This window comes from Aquila chrysaetos, chromosome 22, assembly GCF_900496995.4.
Source record: "Aquila chrysaetos chrysaetos chromosome 22, bAquChr1.4, whole genome shotgun sequence".
Classification (NCBI taxonomy): Eukaryota; Metazoa; Chordata; class Aves; order Accipitriformes; family Accipitridae; genus Aquila; species Aquila chrysaetos.
Window position 1 is genome coordinate 21,003,807 of NC_044025.1, and position 23,012 is coordinate 21,026,818.

Consider the following 23,012-nt stretch of genomic DNA (forward strand, 5'->3'; position numbering starts at 1 on the left):
TTTTTTAAAGCAGTTTTAACTTGGGAGTCCTAGATTGTGCCTGCAGTTAGAAAGCTCCATAAACTTTAGTGACTCAAGGATCTGGCAAACATCCTTAAACCTGTTTCATGAAAAACACAAGCAGCGTACTCAGTAGGCTCTGCAGATAAATATACTTGAGGCTTAGTTGCTGATGGCAATACATTTGAAAACTTGCATATATATACCTGTATATGTATATATTTCATAATTCTTTCCTGTGTTGTGTTTAAAAAATCCTGGATTTATTTTCTAAGCATCTGTACGCTTCCATGAGGTATTTTAAGATACATGAAAAAGAACGATGCTTGTAGGCGACAGAGCAGTGATCTTGTTTTGGGAGGGCAGAGGGAAATTACAAACTTCCATTTGAGGTGAGATATTTAAGGCTGTTTGGCCAAGAGGAAAAGTCCAGCACTGAAAGAATGCCAGCCTCCTCCAGCACCTCAGCTCGGCGGGCTCGTTGCTTTGGGCTCGTGGAAGGAAAAGGTCGAAGATGGATGGTTTATCTGTTTTTCTGCTGTGTGGGCTTTTCATATCCCCCAGAGTTTGGCATAACAACTTTTCAAAGCTTTAGCTCTTTCACTTTTTAGTTGGCTCTTGGTCTAGAAACTTTCCACAAATTGAACTTGAAAATTAAGCCAAATATTCTCATAAAATAAGTCTCCAGTTCTGTGGCTAACCCCATGTGAACTAGTAGTCATACGTCAAAATATTTTCTACAGGCTCATCGATTAAAACAAAGGTAATTTGTCAGGCTAAGAGCCCTTTTACTAATGGGATCAGGCGCCTATCTTCCCTTTCTCAGCAGGAATGAGTTATGTGGTTGCTCTGAATCTGCTGCTTTGCAGTTACCGTGGGTGTGCTCCTCTGGGTGCTGTCGCCTCTGTGGGGTGTATGGGCGGTTGCAGACAGACGGACGGACGGACGGACAGCCTCTTCAGAGGCTCCGTGTTCCAGGCCGTCCCGCAGGTCCTCCAGCCTGACTCCCGCCGTCCGCAGCTTTTCCCAGTGCTGCCTTTCGGGAGACTTTTCAGAAGTTTCTGCCTTTGAACAGCACCGCTCTGTGTGATTTGCTCTGGGAACATCTAAGGGTGCTTCTCGCAAACTGAATTAAATTAGATCTCCCTCCAAAAGATCTGAAAAAGCACCTTAAACTTCAGTGGCACATATGCGTTAGACAGCTTTCATGAAAGCCCGGGAAAGAAAATACGGACATTGTGCTTTCATTGCTTTCTTAATTCATGTAATTAGTGTGGAGATAGCTGCATAGCAGTATTTTCTTCAAAGAAACTGCCTCAGACAAATATTGGCTAATGGAAATTTTACTTTCAAATAAAGCAGTATTTGAAAATACATTACGGCCATTGTGGGGAAATGGATGCAGGAATCGAAGATGCTACAACAAAGCCTTCGCTGGGGCAGCCAGCAGAACAGTCTGTATTTTGTTATGAGCTGATGTGCAGATCTCAGACTCATCTCCTTGCTGGCCAGTCCTTTCTTTTTTGTGTCCCCCTTCTCCCCCTTGATTTCGGCCGAGCTGTGGGTCCCAGGGTGTGTTTTGCTCCGTGGCTGCCATGCAGCGCTCGCCCCAGCCCGCTCAGCCCCTGCATCGCGGCTCTACTTCAAGCACCTCTGCTCAGTCTGCATCCAAGTTTCTTTTGGGCAGAATGTCTCAAGCGTGAGCCTAGCCAAATTTTTTACTGAGACTGCTGAAAGCGAAATGATAGTAAATTAGGTCTTTCTGCCACCTATAAATGTCACCACAGTCAAAATATTTTAAAGAAACGGCCGAATGCATTCTTTGTTTCCTCTTTCTGCAGGCAGATTTAATTCAAAATCAAGGATGTAGCCTAGACTCTCCCTTGTAAAAGTCTTTTGACGAATGTGGGAGTGTTTTCTGAAGGCAGTGCTGGTTTCCAGCCGTACCACACAGGCACTGAAAATGCTGAAAACGTACCAAACCTCCCCAGTCGTCCAGCAGCTACAACTGCCAGGGCTGGGAATGAGCTGGGGCGGGCGGAGGAGCGGCGCGTGAGCGGGGTTCAGATGGGGACCACCTCCGGGGGTGGCTGTCCCGGGGCCGGCCACCCCCTCCTCCCACGCGATCCGATTTCCCAGCAGAAAGCTGACAATTTCCCCCAAAGGGGCAGGAGGAAAACAGGGCTGCTCGCTCACAAAGACATCCTGTCTCCCTCTGAAAGAAGATCCTTGTGCCTAATTAACTTCATAAATTAGCTGGAGCTATAACGCCACCACTTTAACCTAAAATGGAGGTAACCCAATCTCCCTGGTCCTTTCTGCCGCCGTAAGGGATCCTGCCCGCCGATTAATCTGCCCTTGTCCGCTTTCCGTCCAGCTGCACGTTGGCTGTGCACAAGCTGCTGTGCAGACACTGTTGACAGGGCTGTGCTAAGCTGGGAAATTATCAGTAGCATAAGAACCGCCGCTAATTATTCGCCTGCCCCCGCGCGCTGGCATCGCTCCCCCCTTCGCCCGGCTCAGCCCTGCGGCTGCCGGCACCTGGCCGCGGTGGCAGCCGGCACCGACGAGGCCGGCCGGGTTTGAAGCGATCTGCAGGCTTCCTGCAGTGAAGGTGTCCCAGCTGGGTTTACCGGACAGCGGGAGAGGAAATCATGGGAGGAAGGAGCAGTATTTCGTCTTTTGTTGTTGTCTGCACCGGCGCTTGGAAAAACACGAACGCAAGCAGCCGCGTCCCCTGCGGAGGAGAGGAAAATCCCCTCTGGCTTCTGCCGACGCCGGGCTGAAGGGGTGGGAGTGGGGGGAGAGGAGAGGGAGCCGCAGGCGTGGAAATGGAGCCGCCTGCTTTAAACAAATGCCCAAACCTCGCTCCTGGAGACCCTGCCGGGGAGGGAAAATTTATCCCCTCTTTAATTTATCCCCTCTTTAAGCGCAGCCGGGATGCCCATCCATCTGCAGGCTGCCGCGTGGCATCGTGGTGCTGGCGGATGCGGGAAAGCTTCTGCAGCCTTCCGCGTGCTCTTCAACGGCATCAGCCTTCGGCTAGCGGCATGGACCTTGCCCCTGCCTCCCTGATGGCACTGCTGTAATCTGGAGGAGCGGTGCCTGAGTCAGGAAGGGTTTGCGGAGCCGTGTTCGCGTCAGCTTGAAGGCGAAGAGGTTTCCACGTGACAAAGCCAAGGCTGAGCCTCAGCTGTGCGCTGAGGACCACTGGGCAGTTGGGGCTCTTCAGCCCATGCTGGTTTGCCCCAAAACCGCTGCTTCTTCAAATAATGACACCAACTAATCATCTCTGTCCAATATATCTGTAGCTTTTAAGTATGGCAGCCCAAGGTGGGACTTGAAGTTATGTGTCTTTCTGCGGCTTTAGTTACGTTTGACATGACAAAAAGTGTTCTTCAGGCCTCTTACAAGAGCCAGACTCTTCCACGTGTAATGGTGTAATACTAACATGGTATCCATGCCTGCAGTCTCCGTCCTCGGAGGTTTCCAAGCCCCGGTGGATCGACCCGCCCCAGTCTCACAGCCCCCCCCCGCCTGAGCAGGAGGTTGGGTCAGAGACCTCCCAGGGTCCCCCCAAAAAACCTCGGGTGCTCTGGCCACGGCAGTGGGTGCAGCCCACAGGGAGACTTGGGAAAGCACATGAAATGTTACAAGTAGAAGTGAAACAATAACCAAACAAAAAAAAAGTTAATTGAATGTATTAATCTTTGCTGTATTTGATTAATGGGAAGGGAGAAAAGGCTACATTTTCAGCTTGATTGCAGGCAGAGGAATTGAGGTTGGGCCAGTAAACTGGGAGGGTTGTCGTGCTCACACCTCCCAGCTGGGCTGCACTGGGAGGGGATGTGCAACTGGAGGAGGAGGATTTTACTGATGAGAGCTGATGAGACAAAAATGTTATTGCAAAGTTCGGGCTTTTCAAGTGAAAAAAAGATGAAAAAAGAAAGAACAGAACAAAAACGGAACTTCTTTTGATAAGTATGATCAAACTGGATCATTTCAGTATTGTAGTCTTTGGGTTTTGGAGTGAAATGTTCTGATCAGCTCTCTAGAACTGATGTTTGCAGAATACTTGCAAAAAAAAGCAGCACAAGAAATATACAAACGGAAATCAGGCAAATCAAGTAAATGCAGAAAATTATTATGCGGTGACTTTACTCACCCATTATTCTCAAATTACTTTTACAGGCCAAAATAATCCTCATTGTTTTTCCCAATGTGTATGACTTATGTGGGCAGGTGTTAGTTCTTTACGCTGCATGAGGAATATTTGCATGATACAAAAATAAGAGTTTTAGCTTGTGGTGCTGATGAAGGCTGAAATAAACGGTCTTTGTTTTTTGTTAGGATTTGAGTCTGGAAATGGCCTTCTATCAAATTATGCGAGGAAGATTACTTAGCCAGGAATTAATTTTTTACGGTGTGCAGTAGCTTTTCTGACCATTTCCAGAAATTACTTAAAAAGTAAAAGAAACTTTTCTTCCTTTGGAGAGCTGACAGTAACAGCTTGTGGGGTAGGTTGCTGCTGCCTGTCCCGTAATGACTGACCTCCTTCGGCATTTGCAGAACATTACTTTTTCTTTGGGGCTCATGTTAGAGTCTGAGAGCGTATGGGGCAAAACAGTCAGCTCCTGGCATCTCCCTCCATAGCTGTCCCTGCCGCCCTGCGGGCAGTACGGTCGTCCCCTCGATGGCTCCCTGCAGCAGGACATCTCTGCCAGCAAAAGGGAGTTTTGGTTTTGGGAAATAAAGACCGATTTCCCTTGCCCTGAGCCTGAAGCCGGGCTGCTGCGGGCTCCTGGGGCCGGGGCGATGGGGCGATGCGGGGCTGGGGCTGCGGTGCAGGTCCTCCAGGAGCCTCGGGCAGAGGGCTGGGGGAGTCCTGCCCTGGGTTCAGGGTGACGAGAGCTGGCAGCAAGGACAGGCTCGTTACGTATCGGTCAGCTTTCCTTCGGCTCCGACTTCCCGTAACGAGGCCACCCTCAACTGCGTACGGTGGGTTTGAGACGCTTATGGTTGGCAAACCCTGCGAAGCAGCGAAGCAGGGCCGCCCTGTGCACAGGATGTGTTTACCTCAAATATTTGATCCTACCAAACACCCCCCAGCTGATCTGGGAGCTGTGATCCCACAGGGACTTTAATTGCCTTCATTTTCCAAGAATCCCATATGGTTGCTGGGGTGGCAGATGGGAGAGTTTTCTTTTCTGGGGGACGTAAGATAGCAGTGGATTGAATGCCAGAGAAAAATGAGAGATTTCAGGAGGAGTGTCGAGTTCTCCTTAATTGTGAATACAATTTGTTGGTGACTAATGCATCCAGACTTGCAGAATTACCTCATGTATTAGAAGCAGTGGCGTGATGGAAAAGATATGACTAAGATGCTGGCTCCTGATTTACCAACACTTCCCTCCTAAACTGCTGTTTGGCTTCCTACTGGCACATTATAACTTTTCTATTAATAATTAAGAGCTTTGACACCGTTTGAAAGCACTTGGTTCAACATAAAATCTGCCAGCTTGATTTTTAGTCTGCTGAGAGCCTTTTGAGCAGAGAGGAAGCAGGGAGGGGGTGCAGAAAATAGAGCTGCTGAGCAAATGGTGGAGCGAGGCAGAATATGTTGTGTCCAGGCTAGGTGCCGTGAAGGACCCAGACACACGTTAGCGTGGACCTGTGGTTGCCTCTGTTCCACTGCCCTGCCCCATTTCTTCCCGCCTGACCCCCTTCCAGTGCTGGTATGACGTTTCTGTAAGAGCGGTGACTGGTGGGTTGGTAACTTGCTCATGATACTGCAAATTCTCTGTTTCAAATGAGTTGTACAACTGTTAATGAAATGCTGTTTCATATTAAGACGGCACGATGCTCCCATCGCCTGGATCCCACCCACTGGGGAAAACACCTACGCACCAGTCCAGAGAGCTTCCTTTCTGCAGAGCCTCCAACGCTTCCACATGCTGAAAATGCATCCATTTCTGATCCTTTGCTTATTCACTCAGCCTTTCTCCAGCATTAACATCAGTCTCTAAGCTTCATGCCAGAAGGCTACACCAAACCAGCAATGTCATTGCATCCCTTTGAAACATCAAGCATCATCTGTCTGTATCTGGAAATGGAAATGTCTATTAAGCAGGACAACAAAAACTCTAGCTCTCCTTCCCAAAGTCAGAACTCTTCCCATTCTCTCTTTTATTCAAGCGGAAAAGCTTTTAGATGGTTTATGAAATTACTAAAGCAGGGAAATATTTCTACCTATGGGAAATAAGTCAAGCAGCAAAGTGACAAGGGAAACCAATGTGCTGGGTATCTTCAAGATTGCAAAGAGAGACACGTCCATATTATTGAAAAGAAGATTCTGTAATCTGTGCTTATGGAGACAGAGGAACTAGTAAATGGAGATGTGGGGAAAGTCCACGCTGAAGAAGTTGAACTTTTTTGGACCTGTTTGGTCAAGTGATGTTGACCACGATGCATTTTGGCTGCTTATTTCCCTAAGTGTGTCATTATTTTTCACCTGAATCATTATGCAGCAAGATAACTCCTGAAAGAATAACACTGGAGAGAGTTTAACATAATTTTTCTTGCATTTAAAGTCCCAGAGGAAGAATCCTGCCAATCTGAAGCCCTGTGAGCTAATGGTCATGTGTGGGGTCATGTGTGGTACCATCACTAACCTGCAGTGCAGCCAGAACTTGGGGAATTGCTTGCTAGAGCCCATCTATCTGCACTCTGAGCTTTGCTAGGATGTGCAGCATTGCATGAACTTCATGAGCTTCTCAACCCAAGGCTGCCTCCCATTTCATTTAGGCAACAGAGCCATGTCCGCTGGTGAGCTGCAATCTTGGCCTTGCATTAGAAGAGTTTAAGTGCCCTGGCATTAAATGATGCTATAATACTTCGTTCTGGTTAGCTTTGAGAAAAGCCTTATGTTCTGCAGCTTTGTTTTACAGGAATGGATCAGGAGGTAAAGGACTGGGTGGTTCTTGATGTATTTTAATGCAGTCAGGTATTGATAATGTCAGAATGGGAATATTGTTATTTATTCTTGAAGTGATTTCATGAAAGGGCTTTAATTCATCAGTAGACTATGCCCATTCATAGTTGTTAGATGTTCTGTGTCAGAAATAGCCCTGAGTTCCACAAGAATAAAGAACAAGTTGTAAACATTTTTGAAGTGGAACTGATGTCCTCTCAGCCAGAAGAACAAAGCAGCAGAAGTTGTCTGGAAACCCTGCTGAGAATAACTCTTCAGACCTGTAAATGCCTTGAGGACTTGAGCTGTACAAAGAAAGTGCCAGAGGCAGTCTGGGTAGGCAGAGGAATTGAAAAGAAGCAGGTTATGAGAAGGGATTAGAAAAGAGATTTTTTAGCTACAGCAACTGGAAAGGAGACTGGAGTCTGGAAATGAGAATTGCTGCTTTTTTTGCATGTTCAGGCAGCAAACTAAACATCAGAATGGGAAAGGCAGCGTGTACAGCAGGCATGGGAAGCAGGGAGGAGGATTTCGCTTCTAAAGAGGTTTCTAAGTACACTTGTTCTAAGTACACTGGACTAGTGGGATTGCCAAAGGGGCAGTCGGGAGTTGAAGGCGCCGGTGCCCCCGCAGCTGGTGGGCTGACCGCTGCGACACGACGTCCTCCGGCAGCCTGCCCTTTCCAGGGCAGTTTGACCTCCTCGCTGGGTTGCAGGTCACGGCTGCTGCTTTCGAGGGGCACAGACGGACTGACAGGAAAGGTGAAAGTCTCGGGACATGTTGGGCTACGGACTTGTGGAGTTCCCTCTGCTGCTTCTGTTGGGGAAAAGTCCATACCTGCCTCGGAAGACACTAATTTTAGCCACTTCTTTGTTTCCCGCTTCTGGTATTTTTGGTTCTTAGCATTTTTTTCTCTGTTTTGTTTCCCACTCTGCACCCAACAGGAAGAGCCTCTCGCAAAGTCCTCCACAGTAAGAAGAAGGAAAAAAAAAAGGTCCAGATGACATTTGCTTTCTGCAGGCAGAACTGAAAGCAGGCAGCAGCCAACATTTCCCCAAAGCCTCTCACCACCTCTGCTCTTTCCATGAGAAACAGGAAGGAAATTGGATCCTACAAGAAAACCATTTTCCAAAATGCCAGAGACCTCAGACTAGTCTGTTCGCTCGCGTGCACTGACTTCTCCAGCGAGACAGGACTCAGGTCTTGCAGTCACATAAGCTCAAAAAGGTGATATTCAAGCAGTATCTTGAAAATAAATAGCTGTATTTCATGGAAGGGAGATGAACCCTTCGTGCGCATCATAGCCCCGAGGTCTGTAGGTGCTGGGAGGGCCAGCTCAGGCGGGGTCCTGAAACGTCCTTTTGTTCTTCTTGAGGAGATGTGCTGGAAAGACTTGCAGAGCAGGACCGTGAGGCTATGCAGGGGTAGCTCGGTCATCGTAGGATCACGTTCATCTCTTCTGTGAGGAACCTGATTGAAACAGGATGGTCTTCATACTTAAAAATCCACATGCTGTCATTAGTTAATAGCTCCCTCAGTTGCTTTGGTGGGGATGGAGAGTGTTTTCCTTGCTACCAGGGATCCAAAGACACCAAAATCCCGCTCCAAATTATTGATAGCTTCTTAGATAGAGGCCGGCCCGAGTGTTGGTTCTTGCTGTAAGGCTTTTTTACCGCAACATCACAGAAATAACTCTCTTCTCTGAGAATCGTATTGATTGCATTACGCACTGTAATTAGTGTAGCAGGCTGTGCAGTTGGTGGAGCGATGACAGAGCCGACTTTATGAGTAGCGAGAGCTGCATTCTTTTAAAGTGATTTCATCTCAAAAAGTGCATTGGGAATTTCTAGTCCCAGAGCCCTGCGCGGTCGGATATTCCCTCCGTCGTGCAGTGGGGAGGACCGGGGTCGGCAGCGGAGGGGCTGGCCGTCCCGCGCTGCGGGCACACCGCCGCCGGCACACCCAGCGAGATGTCTCCTTGCCCCCGGAGCCCGCTGGCCGCGGTGGTGGTGGGAGCTACGGCAGGAGGGCTGGTGGCTGTCGGTGGCTGCTCTCGGGGGGACGAGCCCAGCCACGTTTCAGTCACCAGCTCATCGTCCCCTCCAAGGCCCACCTTGACCGTGGGCCAAGGTCCTCTTTGAGAAGGGCATTTGCGTTTGCTCTCTCCTACCCCCGTGTGGGGCCTCTGCGGTCCATTAGATACTGCTGCCTGCTGGATGTCTAACCAGTGAGAAGATGGGCTGATGGCTAGAGGTGTTTAAGCTGTCTTAGGACTCATCCTGCCCTGCAGACGGTTCAGTGGAAAGGAACCTCACTGGAGCCGGGGGCTGGAGGCTGGGAGGTTTGCTTCCCAAGGTAACGCTCCTTGCCTACAGAAAATCCGTGCATGGAGCAGGTAACGTGCATCTTGATGAAGAGCTTTTTGAGATCACCAGGATGGAGGAGTCTACGTGAACAGTGAGAGGCCGTGGTAAGACGAAAGGCACACCTAGCAGGTCCTCTGCCTTCCAGGTGATAAACTCATCCATTCATATTCCATTTACCATGCAGACATGTACCGTCTTGGAGGCTTGCTATAGTAGCTTAGCTGTATAGAGCCAGAGAACATTGCATACAGGTATTACAACCGACAGGCTCTGGCTTCCAATATACTGGTTCTTCTTGCAGTACTAACAGTGAAGGAAATGTTCTAGTTCCTGCTGCCCAGAGGAGAGCACTCTCCATGTCTTCAAATGCATCTAACATGCTCTCTCCATTAGAGGGCAGAAGCATGCTTATGCACGGATAAAATAAAACAAAATTACCTGCCCTATGTGCCATATAGCTTGTTGCGTTAAGGGAAGGTAGGGCATTATCACGAATGACCAGACAACTACACCTGCTAGAAAGAAAAAGAAGCAGCAAGAACTGGTGCTTCAAGGGTTAATTTCTTCGATTTGGGCTAACTTGGTGGTCTTTGTAGCACCTCCTTCTGTTTAAAGTTGGAAATAGATTTGATATGTGGTAAGTACCAATATCTAACAGATTTGTTAAAGACCAAGTAATACAGGTAATTACTTATTTTCCAGAAGACTGACAATTTTAATGATAGAAAAATGCAAAAAGATTGTTTTTAAATAGTGACAATTATTAGGAGAATATTTTGAGGATTTCTGTAATAGTCTGCCTGTGAACATCCCCTGTTTTACAGCCCTCCTGTGAAAGTTGTGATGCACTGCTGTATCTCATTTCTATATGCATGTAATCCTCTGATGTAATAAAGGTATTGCCCATAATTACAAAGGGAAAGCATTAGTTTCTGTTGAATCCAGTGACACAGCTTCTGCGAAGAGTAAAGAAGCCAAGAGTTTGGCCTTAAGCAGATACAGACCTCAGAGTAGTTCAGGCCAACAATTTAACCTTCTTTAGTGTCCTCTAGGTGCCATTGCGGTGGTGGTATTTATGACATGGACACTTTCCCCCTAGAAATTGGACTAAATCCACAGCCCTATCCTTTCAATTTTGAGTTGTCACCATCAGAGCATGCCAGGGAGTGCCGGCTGCCAGTTTCACTCGCGGGCACGTGGAAGGGCACGCGGGAACCGCCGGCGAGAGTCACCGGCCTCTTGGCAAGTGCCGGCACTGGTGGAAGACCCAGATACCCAGAGATGAGCCTGGTGCAGGCGAGGAAGGCTTCAGGGTGTTGGTTGTGCAGATGCGTGAACTGGAGGGAAGCTGGTGTGCCAAGAGTGACATTTTAGTTTTAAGGTGCAAAATCGTAACTAAACTGAAGGGAAGAAAATTACAAGAAAACACAAAATTCAAGATTAATCATAAATATTTCCTGGAAACCCTCTCAGATGTTGGGGGAGGTTGATTCTTTTAAATAACAGAGGTTGACATTTTACATTCGGCTTGAAATGGAAGAAAAATGTTTATTATATTCTCTTCTTTGTTAATATATGAAACGTTTCATTCTGGGCTTAAAGAGCAGAAGCCAGGGACTGAAACAATGAACTTCTGCTGTTGTGATCTAACAGGTATTGAATGATCATGGATTAACCCATTACCCTTTTTACAGAGACTTTATCTTTTTGTTAAAGGTTTAAGAGGCAGCGTAGGCTCCCCTGGCTGCTGCCCACACATGAGCCTGCCCACACTTTGTCCCACTGTGTGTGCGCTGGTGCTGCCCATTTTGTTCATTTTGGAGAGGAGGGGGTTGCTTTCGTCCTTTCTGGACGTTGGGGTTTTTTTCCAAGTTCGCTACTGGTCCAAGCCATGCTCCTCGGGAGGCTTCTCCTCAAGCATGAAGGAGGCACATCGCTGCACACCGCACCCTGACAAGAGGAAATCTGAGTTAAAACACATCTAGAAGATGTTTTTATAATCCCAGGCAGGTATTTGGAACAAATTATATTTACAGCCTGGAGCTGAGAGGGAGGGCTTTGCCCCTTTCCACGCATGGACCACCTTTCCCTCTACCTTGGGACTTACCCTGGTGCTGTCAGAAAGCAGCTCAGCAGCTTCATCCCGTTCCCCTCAGAGAAGTGCCAGTTCCCTGAGATGAGGGAGGAGAGGTGAAGCGATGGCCTCTGACATGCTGTTAGTCCTGGTGCAGCCCTTTCCCTCCCTCCAACATCCATTTGGTCTGGTGGGACCCGTAAACCTCTGTTACTGCAAGGCTGAGGTTTTCCCGCATGCTCTGGAGCCCTCTCCTCCCCGTATCCCTCCCCTCTCTCTCAGGACCCCCCAGCTCGGGGATAGGGATGGGGATGAGGACGGGGACGAGGACAGCCCAGGGATTGCCTGTGGGGTAGCACCCTATCCCCACCTCATCACAGACCCGTGTGATCAGAGGTATCATCCCTCTCAACAAAAAAACATAAATCACGATGCTTTTGCAAAACTTCTTGTTTTTACAGAAGCACTTTCAGTGTGGAGAGGTTCTTCTGGTGTTTTATAAGGGATGGAGTTTACAATCTGAATTAGACAGAGAATACAGATGAGTTGCTAAGCATGGAAACAGTAGAAGATGAATCAGACTCAAATTGGTATTTTAGTACAATAATTGCTTTCCGGTGAACCTGAGAATGACCTAAATTGAACAGTTTTGAAGGAACCAAACACTTCTCGCTTGACTTCTGCATGCATTTACTAGTGCAGTAACTGGATTCAACTTCTGTTGACAGCCGTAGCTTAAAAGTGAGGAATCAAGAGCATTTTGCATGAGGGGAGAAAAAAGTTCTTCAGTGTAAAATGTGGAAAACAGATCAGTTAAGTTTTATAGTACCAAATGCATAAGCACGGCAGGAGCCCTGGAGCATTGGTTACCTCGATGTGAGCCCTTTGCATGACCTGTAAGGCGGCCGGCTCACACTGGGGTCCCAGCACAGCCCTCTGATGCTGCTGACCCTTGTGGGGTGGTGTGGGCTCAAGATTTCCTCCTACTAGTTGTCTTCAGATGGATGATAGCATGCAAACGCCAGCCCTGGCCGTCTCCATCCTGTAGATAACGAACTCCTCTGGGCTCCCAGCCTCTGAGACCCGTTTGGTTAGAAATGTAAACAGGCGGTTGTGGCTGGGCACTGTGGATCGCAGCCCGGACTCTGATGCCACAACAACTGACATGCAAAAGGGGGATGGAGGCTGCTCACAAGCATTGTTAACATCCAGAAATACCATCAACTATTTCTGGCAGCAGTGGGGGAAATAAAATAAGGCAGGTAAGTGGCTGGGCTGCCAGCAGCAAGCAGCGAGACAGCTCTTGCACACAGGGTATCGGGCTCACTGGACGGGATGACGGAGCAGGGTTTAATTGGAAGATCCAGCTCTTGTTGTCCAGAGAAATGCAGATCTGGCCTTGAAACATTTCCCAAGGTCTTGGCACTTCATTTTGTAGCTGTGTCTCATGCTCTGAATATTCCCCAAGGCACTCGCTATCGTCGAATGTCGTCTGACTGTCTCTTGGTTGCTGTTTGTTTCTGTGGTTGCACGTTGATAAGGTATCTGGTTATGTCTTGCAGCCCTCAGAATCCAAGCCCAACGTCACCCCTCTCACCGTCCTGGCCCATGTTCTCCGCGCCATCAAGTCCTATGCCCACCTCCTCTACGTCCAGCGACTCATCCCCCATCAGGTCTGTTGCAGAATTCGCTTTGCTTTTTGTTGCTTTCGCTATTTTCTGTTTAATTTACTCGGTTTCCCCCCCGCTTCACTTTCCTTTTCTCTTTGCATCCTGCTCAAACTCCCCCAATGCAGCTATCTGCATTCAGCAAGAGAGGAGCTTTCAAATGCCTTCTGCCCCAGGGGAGACCCTTTGAATCCTCCCTTTGACCCCCCCGGCGGGTGCCCGCTGGCCCCCGTGGTCAGGCGAGCGGGAGCCAGCGCTCGCAGGTCACACTCGGAGTGCTCGGTGTCGGTGATGGTTTCTGTGGTTTTGCCCAGCCGTTTCAGCTCTTGCGGTTTGCTTTACTCCGCTCTGCAACAGGTAAGATGTGTACTGCCTTCCCAGGTGCTGCAAGGAATAACAAGCCTTTGTAAAACGCTGTGATACCTCATTTTCTGGCCACTTCCTTTTCTTATCTGGAGTCTAAGGAAGGTAAAGAACATGGGCCAGCACAGACATTTGCCTGCTGGGTGCCCGTGTCTCAGGTGGTTGGGCGTCGCTGGAGTAAATCGGTCCTGAAAGTTACAGACAGACTAACGGAAGATTTCCAGTGGAACCCCGGAGCAGCAGGTCAGGCTGTGCTGCACGCCAGCCCCGCGGGGCAGGAGGATGGACGACCCCCCTTCGCCCTGGGGTGCGAGACGCCGCTGGCTGCGGCACAGCGGGAGCAGGCACTGCCTGGGGGTCCCGTGGCTTTTGGGATCGGAGGTGCAGTCGTGCCGTGAGCGCAGCATGGGGGGATGCTCACATGGGGGAAGCCAGGGCAGCATCGCCTCTGGTCTGCGCACAGGGTGCCCGTGGGTGGGATTTCTCTCCTCTGAGCCCGTGGCTGGCGCAGTGGAGCAAGATGCCGTTGTCGTTGCTGGCAGAGCGCAGCTCCCAGCCCCTTGGCAGGTGCAAGCGTGGGGCCGGGGCACCAATCCGTCCTCTTAGAGAGATGTGTCAAACCTGTTTGTTCATCACAGGCACAGACCGAGCTCTTCCCCTGCACCTACAGCCACACAAATGCTGCCTGTACGACGGCTGCCTGTTTGGCAGAGTTATTTATTTGTTTTGCTACGCATCTGCAAAGGCTGACAATGGTGTAATAACCATCCAAGCAGCCTTCCTCTTCTGGGGGAGAGGGGCTTATCATCCCCGAAACTGCACAAGGGAAGATGGGTGAAGCTCCTGAGTGCTTTTCTGGCCTTGTGTCATGCTTGGAGGCAGAAACCTAACATGAGCGATCGCTGGGGTCCAGTGTTTCGGTCCCTGAAAGCCCCATGGAGCTCTGACGGGTGCAGTTGCAGCCCGGAGAGCAGCCGGCAGGCGAAGGGGCAGGCTGGGGCCATGGGGACACAGGGCTGCAGAGGTCATTTTAGGGAGAAAAACAACAACTTGAATAATTCAAGGTAGTAAGCCTGAAAATACCTTTTATTTTTCATCTGACAGTCTCCTCAAGCACTCTGCGTGAGCAGTGCCTCCCCAGCAGCAAAGGACCCTCTCTGGAGCGGGAGGAGTGTTTGCCCATCCTGGTTTTTAAGTGTTTGGCAGCTGCTTGTGTCAGGCAGCTGGAATTCAGAGAGGAGAGACCTCTGCTTTGGGGCTGTCTTCACAGCAAAACCAAAACCATTCACAGCTTCCCTGGTTTGTGGTTTGTGTGTGAAGGTGAACCGCTTTCACCACGAGGTGAAAGTGTGCCGCTTCCCTGGGCTCACTTGGAGAGAATTCAGAATAAGTTCAAGTCCTTGGAAAGATAAAAGTTGGTGAAACCGCTGAACTGAGAAATGGTGATGCCTTGTTCATTACCCCAGCAGCTCTTGGGGGTGCTTCCATCACTTTGCTTGGCCGTACCATAGCCAAGTAGTCTGCTGCAGCGCTGGATGCGGCCGGACGGCCGGATGGCCCAGTGCCTGGGCAGGTTTGCATGTCACCGTCACCGTGGCCTGGCCGTGTCCCAGCTTTCCACCAGCCTTGCCCGAGCCCAAACCCGGGAAGGATGGGTAGGAGGCTCTGGGCACAGAGGACAGCTCTGTGTGCCTGTGGTTTGCTGGTGGGGTCCTGAGGTCCTTCATTTTCTCCCTGTGTCTGCTGGTGACTTGCTCCATTTCTGGATCTCTCTGCTCTAATTCACTCCCCCGCAGTGTGGGCACGCTGACACTTCCCCAGTAAAATCTAATGGTTGTTAAATCTTTTATCCTCAGGTACAGTCTCTAAAGAAGTGCAGCAAATTCTTCATGGACCTACTTGTTTTTCTGTTTTGAAATACCCTTCCCCAAGTGCTAATTCTTCCTCATGAAACTCTGCTTGTGGTTGCAGCTGCACTCGGAGAGCGATGGGTTTGGCAGCGAGCGGGGCCAGTGGGCAGCGGGTTGCTGCCAGCACCTGCTGCCCACCTTTGCTCCGCGCCAGCCCTCCAGTCAGTTATGGCCCTTCAAAGACTCACAAAACATTTCCAGCTCCCTGATGTACTTCTCCTGTCTAGCGCCCAGAGCTCTGCCGGGAACCCCTGTGGGCACCGGGCACCAGCTCTGGTCCTGGCAGTGCCAGCTGGGCTTGGACTGGGATTTGCAGCGTGGTGAAATGTGGCGCTGGAGGCTCATTCCCGAGAGCCTTCAGCCTCCTCTGGCATCTTCCTCACCCTTGCCCTGAGCAGTGTAACCTTGGACCCTTGCAGAGCGGTAGAGGTCCTTGGACCCCTCTTCGACACAGTGGGGAGGGGAGTGCTGCTGTGTACGAGTAGAGTATTTTTTATGCCAATAAATGCTTTCTTTTTGCAGCTCACCGCTGCGGAAAGCCCGAGCTTTGTACGCCTGTAAAGCAGAACACGACTCGGAACTCTCCTTCACGGCAGGCACTGTGTTTGATAATGGTGAGTCCTCGACCTGGAGGGAGGGCACGGGGCAGTGCCAGGCACCTCGTGGGGGCGGGAGGAGATGGGCTCATTTTTCAGTGCAGTGTTCGGGCTGTGGTTCCCGGTGTCCTGGGAAAGCTGGATTGGGAGAGCTGCACCCGGTGCTGTAGGAGCCGCGCTTGCTCCATGCCCGGTGCTGGGCTTCCACGGAGCAAACCTGGAGCAGCGTTTGCTGCAGAGCAAGGGCAGAGCACCGTGGGAGGGTGGGGGACGTACCGAGGGTGTTTGTAACACACCATCGAATTAGCTTCCTTCTAACGACCGTGACATTGCCTGTCGCTGGCAGCCACCCACCTCGCCTGCCAGGGAAGCGCTGTGGGAAGCCGAGAGTGCAGCTCTTAGCCTGGGTGGTAGATAGGCAGGAGACTTCCCCTTCACCTCAAAATGGACACTCTTCTTCTGTAACAGCATCTCTCCTTTCATGTAACGTACGTGTGAGATGCTACAGAGCCAGTATTAACAGCAATACGGATAAAGCTACAGGGAAGGACACTTGGCTATTACTATTTTTAGCACTGAGTTTTGCAAATTACTGGTTTTCTTCCTGTGACCCAGGGAATGATTTGACTCTCAATTCACAGCTTTCCTTTTAGTCCTCTGTTTAAGGACTATCCCATTTCCACCACTAGAAATCCCATGAAAGAAGAAAGCAGAAATATTTGAAACACAGAGACATTCAATCCAAGGTGAATCTTGCCTTACTTTCATATCCATGCTGAAAGCAGCTGATTATCCAGCCCCCTTTTAGGATCAGTGTGAAAACTGCCTTTCTGAGATCCTGATTTATTTCATCCTAAGGGAGACGTGTAAAATAGGAGGGATGAATAGGGGCGATACCCCTCCTCTCCCCCAGAGGAGAGCACGGGAGGCCACTCCGGCAGAGATGTCCACTTTGCCACCTGCAGCCTGGGTCAGCGGGTCCCGCTCCACGTCCCACTCATCGCCCTGCCTGTGCCCGCGGTGTCCGAGCCGCCAGCCTGGGGTGACGGGTATTTTGGCCCCGGCAGTGGAAGTGGCCGCGCATCCACAGGGCACAAGGCGAGGGCGAGACTGTGTGTGTCTAGGTCAGAGCTGTGTTTTGGCGGGTTGGTAGGGGAAGGCGCAGCCTTGCGTGGAGGGTGTGCAGAGGTTCTCCAGGCTACGCTTGGGCGTACAAAGTGCAGGCTCTGATCCAAAGAAGAAAATACAAGGAAGAAGTTTGGCGAGGCACGGCGTCACCTCTGTGCCATGCTACGTCAACGGCGGGTCGCGGAGCACGGACCGGTGCCCAGTGCCGACCCCAGGTTCTGCGCCGTTTGCCTTCCTGGCAGCTGCCCGACGCTCCAGCTGGTCGCTGAAGTTATCCGAGACCTTGCAGTACACAGACCCCGGCTCTTTACCGCAGCGATACGCGGCACGCCGCCCGTGCTGCAGCAGGCAGCGCTGCCGGCGGAGCGAGGTGCTCGCGCCGCGCCGGTGGGACCGCGCAGAGCCCGGTGCGCCTGTGCCGTGCGCTGCGCCGGGCTGCGCGGCCGCGCCGGCCTCCCTCCTATGGGCACGGACCCTTAATCTAAACGTAAGGGAGAAACTGGTGAGCGGTTCACTGACACCAGCGTTTACCATATACAGAGCCATTCCTCAATGGTTTTCTGGGTAGGAGAGATTAGTTTCCAAGTATCAGCACCAGAAATACTCTATGCAGTTGCCATAATGTTTCATGCAGGAGATGGAAAAGCAGCATGTGTGCTTTTTGCCTCTGGATACTGAGAGCTGGAATAGGTGGGCTCTGGTTAGATTTTTTGAGATGATGTTAATGAACATAGATTTTCTGTTTCCTGCATCAGGGGAAAGAGACTGTGCCCCATGGAATTAAGCTGCTCTGTTTTAGATATAATCCCAATGTAAAGAAAAGACTTTTTACTACTTTCCAAGTAGTTCTTGGCTTTTATATGTTAAGCATTGTCATTTGGGAAACTGCTACCACGTGCACTGGTTTTGCCCTGGGATATATATGAGAATATAGCAGAAGGGGGAAGAGAATGAATACATGTGAATTAAAGAAAATACTTTTCCTAAGCAGCTCCATAGATATCTTATAAATAAACATGGTCTCCCCTTTGAGAGCCTGTGGGAATTAAAGCAGCTAGGAGGGGAACAAGTTTGAATTAAATACATTGTGTTTGCTAGATAAAAATCAATGGATTATTCAAGGGAAAAAATATACAGCATGTTCTAATCACTTAGCAGCATAGCCGAGGCTCACGTTAGCTGGGGGGAAGTGAGTTAGAAACAGCAGTGCTTGGTAGAAATGTTATGATGAAGGGGTTTTACAAAACCCAGCAAAAGCAAATGGCTCTTGGAAATACTTAGAGACAGGTTCTTGTCCGACTCTAAGGTTCTCTGAGCTTGCACATGGCAGAGCAGCATCTCAGTCTGACTGGGACATTGAGGTGCTGCTGCCCACACCGAGCGGCATCCACATAGTAAATAACACCATGTTTTGAGAAGCACATTTAAACTCCGTAGCATTGTTCCTTTTAGTTACATGAAACCTGGATTTTCCAGCAGATCTTGTGCACTTGATAGTTGCATGCCCTTGTGGTGCTGAATGGGAGGGACGTCCTGGGTCTGTGGAGGCCTGAAATCGGGGAAGGTGAGAGTCACGGGTCAGGAAAGGGATGCTCACGTGTGTGTTTAACTAGCAATTGCCCCTGAAATGGAAAACGCCATATTCTGAAGCAATGAACCGCCAACCTGTGCTGCTGCTGCTAGATACTGAAGTTTTATGCTATATTAGGAAAGTTGTGTTGCATTTGTGCTCTAATTCTGTGAGAGAGGACGAGATTCTCCTCCCTATCTGCTCATGTGCCCTGCTCTATCTGACAGTACCTACACAGAAATAAATGGCTGTCTTTGGGACATAAGTGATTTTTGAAGGGAAAAGCAATAGCTGGAACTCACGTGACTTTTGGTTAAAGCATTTTCCCAGCCCGTTTGCTGAGACCAGAGGGCTGAAGACACAGACACACACACACATACCACTTACAATTTCTTTTCTCTTGATGGCCATCGTCCACTGGTGGGGCACTGTGAAGCCTTTAGTCCCACCCAAAGGGAGGTAACGCAATAGCTTTTAATGCAGTTTTGCCCTGGGGGCTTTCATTGCAGGCTGGAGGTGGCATTTTTCCTCTGTGCAGACTGCCTTAGCCTTTGGTAATAGAAAAGTCCCAAGACTTGGGTGTGAGAGGGTGTACACATGGAAAAAGAAGTTGGCACAAGTAAAACCCGAAGATGGTAAACACTTTATTCTAGGAGCCAGAACACTGTGGCTCTTAAAACTAGTTTTCTGTGGTTTGGATTCTTTTTTCCTTACTACATTACTACGTGCAATACTGCTCTGCAGGCATAGCCAGTAGTGATGGACTTTGCCACACTGGTGAGGACTGGTGTCTCCCAAAGCATGGAGATATTTGGACTTAAAACACTTCTGTCTTTCTGACTCTTTCTCACCGGTCAATGTCAGTGGTGACTTTTGCAGAGAAAATGGTCATCCTGCAATAGATGGGGCTGTCAGAGGAGAATAGGCACGCAGAGGAACCTGAAGCCCTGCTCTGCTGTGCTCTGCTGGTTTGATGAGCAGCACACCTGTGTTTGCCATTGGGTGAAGACGACTCTGTTTTTAAACATTTGTTTCTGCTCTGACTCTGCCGGAGCCTTGGTGTGGCCTGTACCTGCTGGCTGGGGGCTGGCTGCATGCGCGGAGCCCATCCCCGCAGCTCTGCTCTGGGGGGATGTAGGCCCCGTGCAGCGGTCGGAGCCGTTTCTGGGGTGGAAACACGGTCGCATTTGTACTGAAATGTGAATTTTCAACACATTTCACCCCCCCAGCTGAGCGAGGGTGGGCTGGAGGGTGCCTGGATGGAGAGCCGGGGAGCAGCGGGGAGCGCAGGCACCGTGCTGGCAGGGCAGGGGAGCGGGCAGGGGGTATGGTGGGGTTGGGGCAGGGGGGACTCGCTTCGCTTTTGCAGTTGGTGCCAGACAACGTGTAAGTGAGCGGACCTGCAGAGAGTCACGGGAAGCTTGGGTGGCTCTGAAATACTGGCTTGCCACCATTTCTTGTGGGAGGTGTGGGGAATATTCTCCTGCCTGCGTTGGCATAACCCTGGTTCCTGTAAAATCAGCAAATTTTCAGTAGTTGATTGAATAAAGAAGTCTTTTGAGGACTGATCAGGTTTCTCGTTTGATAGAAATAAGATTGCAGTGTTTGCTTTCCTGCCGGCAGCGTTTGCTAATGCATTTTCTCTCTCAGCCTGGTGCGAGGCCAAGCCGGGACGTGCAGGGTTACGAGGCGATGGAGTTAACCACGTTCTCTCGAACTTCAAAGAGATTTTAGCCCAAATCTGGAGGAAGTTTTGAGCCCCTGTTCTTATCCCAAATGCTTCACTTACACCAGCCCTGCAGCACCAGCTAGTATTTGGAAACCCAGTCCATAGCTGAGTGCGCAGCTCACGTGGTCCTTCTGTTGGTTTCGCTGTGTGATCTCTGACACTTTGATAAAGGGGATGCAGAGGAGTCCCATGAGTGAGCGGGAGAGAGCACTTCAGCTTTCTGAGCTCCTTAGCATATTAGTTTCCTTACTTTAAAATAAACAGGAATTAAACGTCTTGCTGTCTCCCAAGAGCAACTTTGACATTGTCAGCACACAAAGAGCAACAGCCCCTACACCATAATCCCCCTCCTGTAGTAACCTGCCTTTTCCTTCTCTCCTCAAGTTCATCCATCCCAGGAGCCCGGCTGGCTGGAAGGGACCCTCAACGGGAAGACAGGATTAATCCCCGAGAACTACGTCGAGTTCCTATAACTTTGGCCATAAGAAGTGCCACTGCTGAGCTTTACATGGTATCCATGGCAGCTGCTGGCAGGAGTCCTGCAGACCATTTTGCTCTTTGCCACTGTGCGACGCAGGGTGAGGACTTGCCCGTACCCACTGAGATGAATGTTTGCGCGGATAATAACGTTCGTGTCTCCTGCCGCGCTCCTGTGGCGCGTGCCGGGGCTGCGGGGGGAACGGTCCTGGCGAGATGTCTCGACTCCTCCAGCCCCGAGCAGAGGCCGGCGATGCCCAAAGCCCACATCCCAGCTGGGAGCCCTCACAGCAATCAAAAAAACCCAGCAACGCAGCAGCTCCGCGCCGCAGCCCGAGTGCTTCGTAGGGGACGAGCCTGCAAACTGTGAACCGGCACGAGAGAGCCACCGAGCCCGATGTCCCCTGCGGTGAGACGGTTTACCAGCTGTGAAGAGCGTTAGTGGGAGCTGAGGGACCCCAACCCATCACCTCCCCGCCGGAGGAAGAGAGGTCAGCAGCGAGGAGTCCTGTCCTCCCGGGCCCTTCTCCGCTTTCCGACCAGCCCGAGCGAAGCTCTCCCATGCAGCCGGGGAGCGAACCCAGCCCTTTCCCGCGCCGCTGCGGCAGGGGAAGGGCTGAGGTGTTTTTTTTCGGCTGATGCCAAACCACGGGCTGTGTCTGCAGCAGCCGTTTGCATGAGGGTGAGCTTCCCACGGCAGGTCGGGGGCAGCCCTGGCGAGGCGGCAGCCGTCCTGCCGTGCCACGGCAGAGCTCTGCTCTTGCGGGCGAGAGCGAGAAGCTCAGTGGGCTCTGCAGGGTGGGCACGGTACCCGGCGGGAGCTGTCAGGACTCGGCAGGCGTCAGCACAGTGGAGGGGAGAATATTTTGGACCAAATCTCTCAAACTTTTTTTTTTTTTTTTTTAAAGATTAAGATTTTTGCGAGGTAAACATCTGTTATCTCTGCAGTCTGCGTTTCCTTCCTGGAGGGCAAGATGCAGCTCCAGATAAATACCACTCCTTTTGTTTGACTGGCTGTTTTGTATCTCCTCTTTCCAATGCACATTGCACAGAGACATCCATGCTTTCGCGAACGCCCAGGCCGCTGATGTGCCATTTTGGAGCTGCGTTTGCCACTCTCCACCGTTGCTTTTTCGGTGGTCACCTTGCTTGCAGCCTGGCGTGTAGTCTGTCCGTGCCAAGTCTGTGCAGTACTGGTTGTGCAAGGTAAATTATTTCCATACTCACAGGACATTTGTTGTTGGTGTGGCCAACCTACAGTCTACAGAAAACAAAGGACGAGCCCTTCGGCTCCAGCACCCCTCTGTTCCTGCCCTGGAGAGGATGCTTGTGCCTCCGTGGACATGTGGCGAGTGGTCAGCAGAGCGAGTTTGCAAATCCCTCGCCATTTCGGGTTGTTTTTAAGGGGGAGGGTGGGAGAAGAAGCCCTGCATGACTGCAGAGCCAGGCTGGCCGGGTGGCATGTCAAGAACTGGAATGATTATATTTTGTCATAGAAAATCGTGAAAGAAACCCCAGCCTGTTGGCAGAGAGACTCTGTTGTGCAGAAGCGACACTGTCGCACGCTGGTGGGGGATGGATGTCGTGTCTTTTTGTAATAATTTTAAAGACTCTGAGTGACTGAATTGCTGTATGTGTCACTTTATTTTTGAAAGAATTAATGTATAAATAGAGTATCTTAAAATATTATGAGGGAAAGATCTATATTTGATATTTTTAGAAGACCTGTAACAAGAGAAGTGAAGGACATTTGAAACCGGTTACAGAAAAGCGCTTGCAAACACACTCGCATCCACAACCACCCTCCGGGCCTTGGGCTGCCTTTTCATTCGCTTCGTGGTGTCACTTAGAAATGAGGGAAACAACTGAAATTTCAGACCTCTTTACATTTCTTTCGCAGTAATTAAACTTCCTGGACTTTTGTCTTGGGGAAAAAAAAAAAAAAAGAAGAAAAAGTCGGATCTTTTTTTTCCTGATTTCTAGGGCGGGTGTGGTACAGCTCATCTCCTCGGCATTATAACCTCTCCATAAGCGACACACGGACCCCTCTGGGGATGCCATGGGCACATCACCTGGCTGGTGCTGTTTGGGTAGGGGTGAAGCCTCCAAACTGTCCCATGTTTTCTGCTTTAAGGTGTTGGATGAAGAGGACCAAGAGGTTT

The 23,012-nt window shown here is 50.2% G+C and overlaps 1 protein-coding gene across 2 annotated transcripts in view; it reads left to right on the forward strand.

Annotated features, from left to right (window-relative positions):
• Window positions 1–22,539, forward strand: part of ARHGAP26 (Rho GTPase activating protein 26) — a 155,695-nt gene extending 133,156 nt beyond the window's left edge. The window contains exons 21-23 of one of the 2 annotated variants that reach the window (XM_029997867.2): window positions 12,973–13,083; window positions 15,873–15,964; window positions 20,758–22,539. In XM_029997867.2, coding sequence (XP_029853727.1) covers window positions 12,973–13,083; window positions 15,873–15,964; window positions 20,758–20,846 — 292 coding nt within the window. In that variant the 3' untranslated portion in view covers window positions 20,847–22,539. The remainder of the gene's footprint in view (window positions 1–12,972; window positions 13,084–15,872; window positions 15,965–20,757) is intronic. The other variant, XM_029997869.2, reaches the window with a different exon arrangement.
• The last annotated feature ends 473 nt before the right edge of the window (window positions 22,540–23,012 follow it).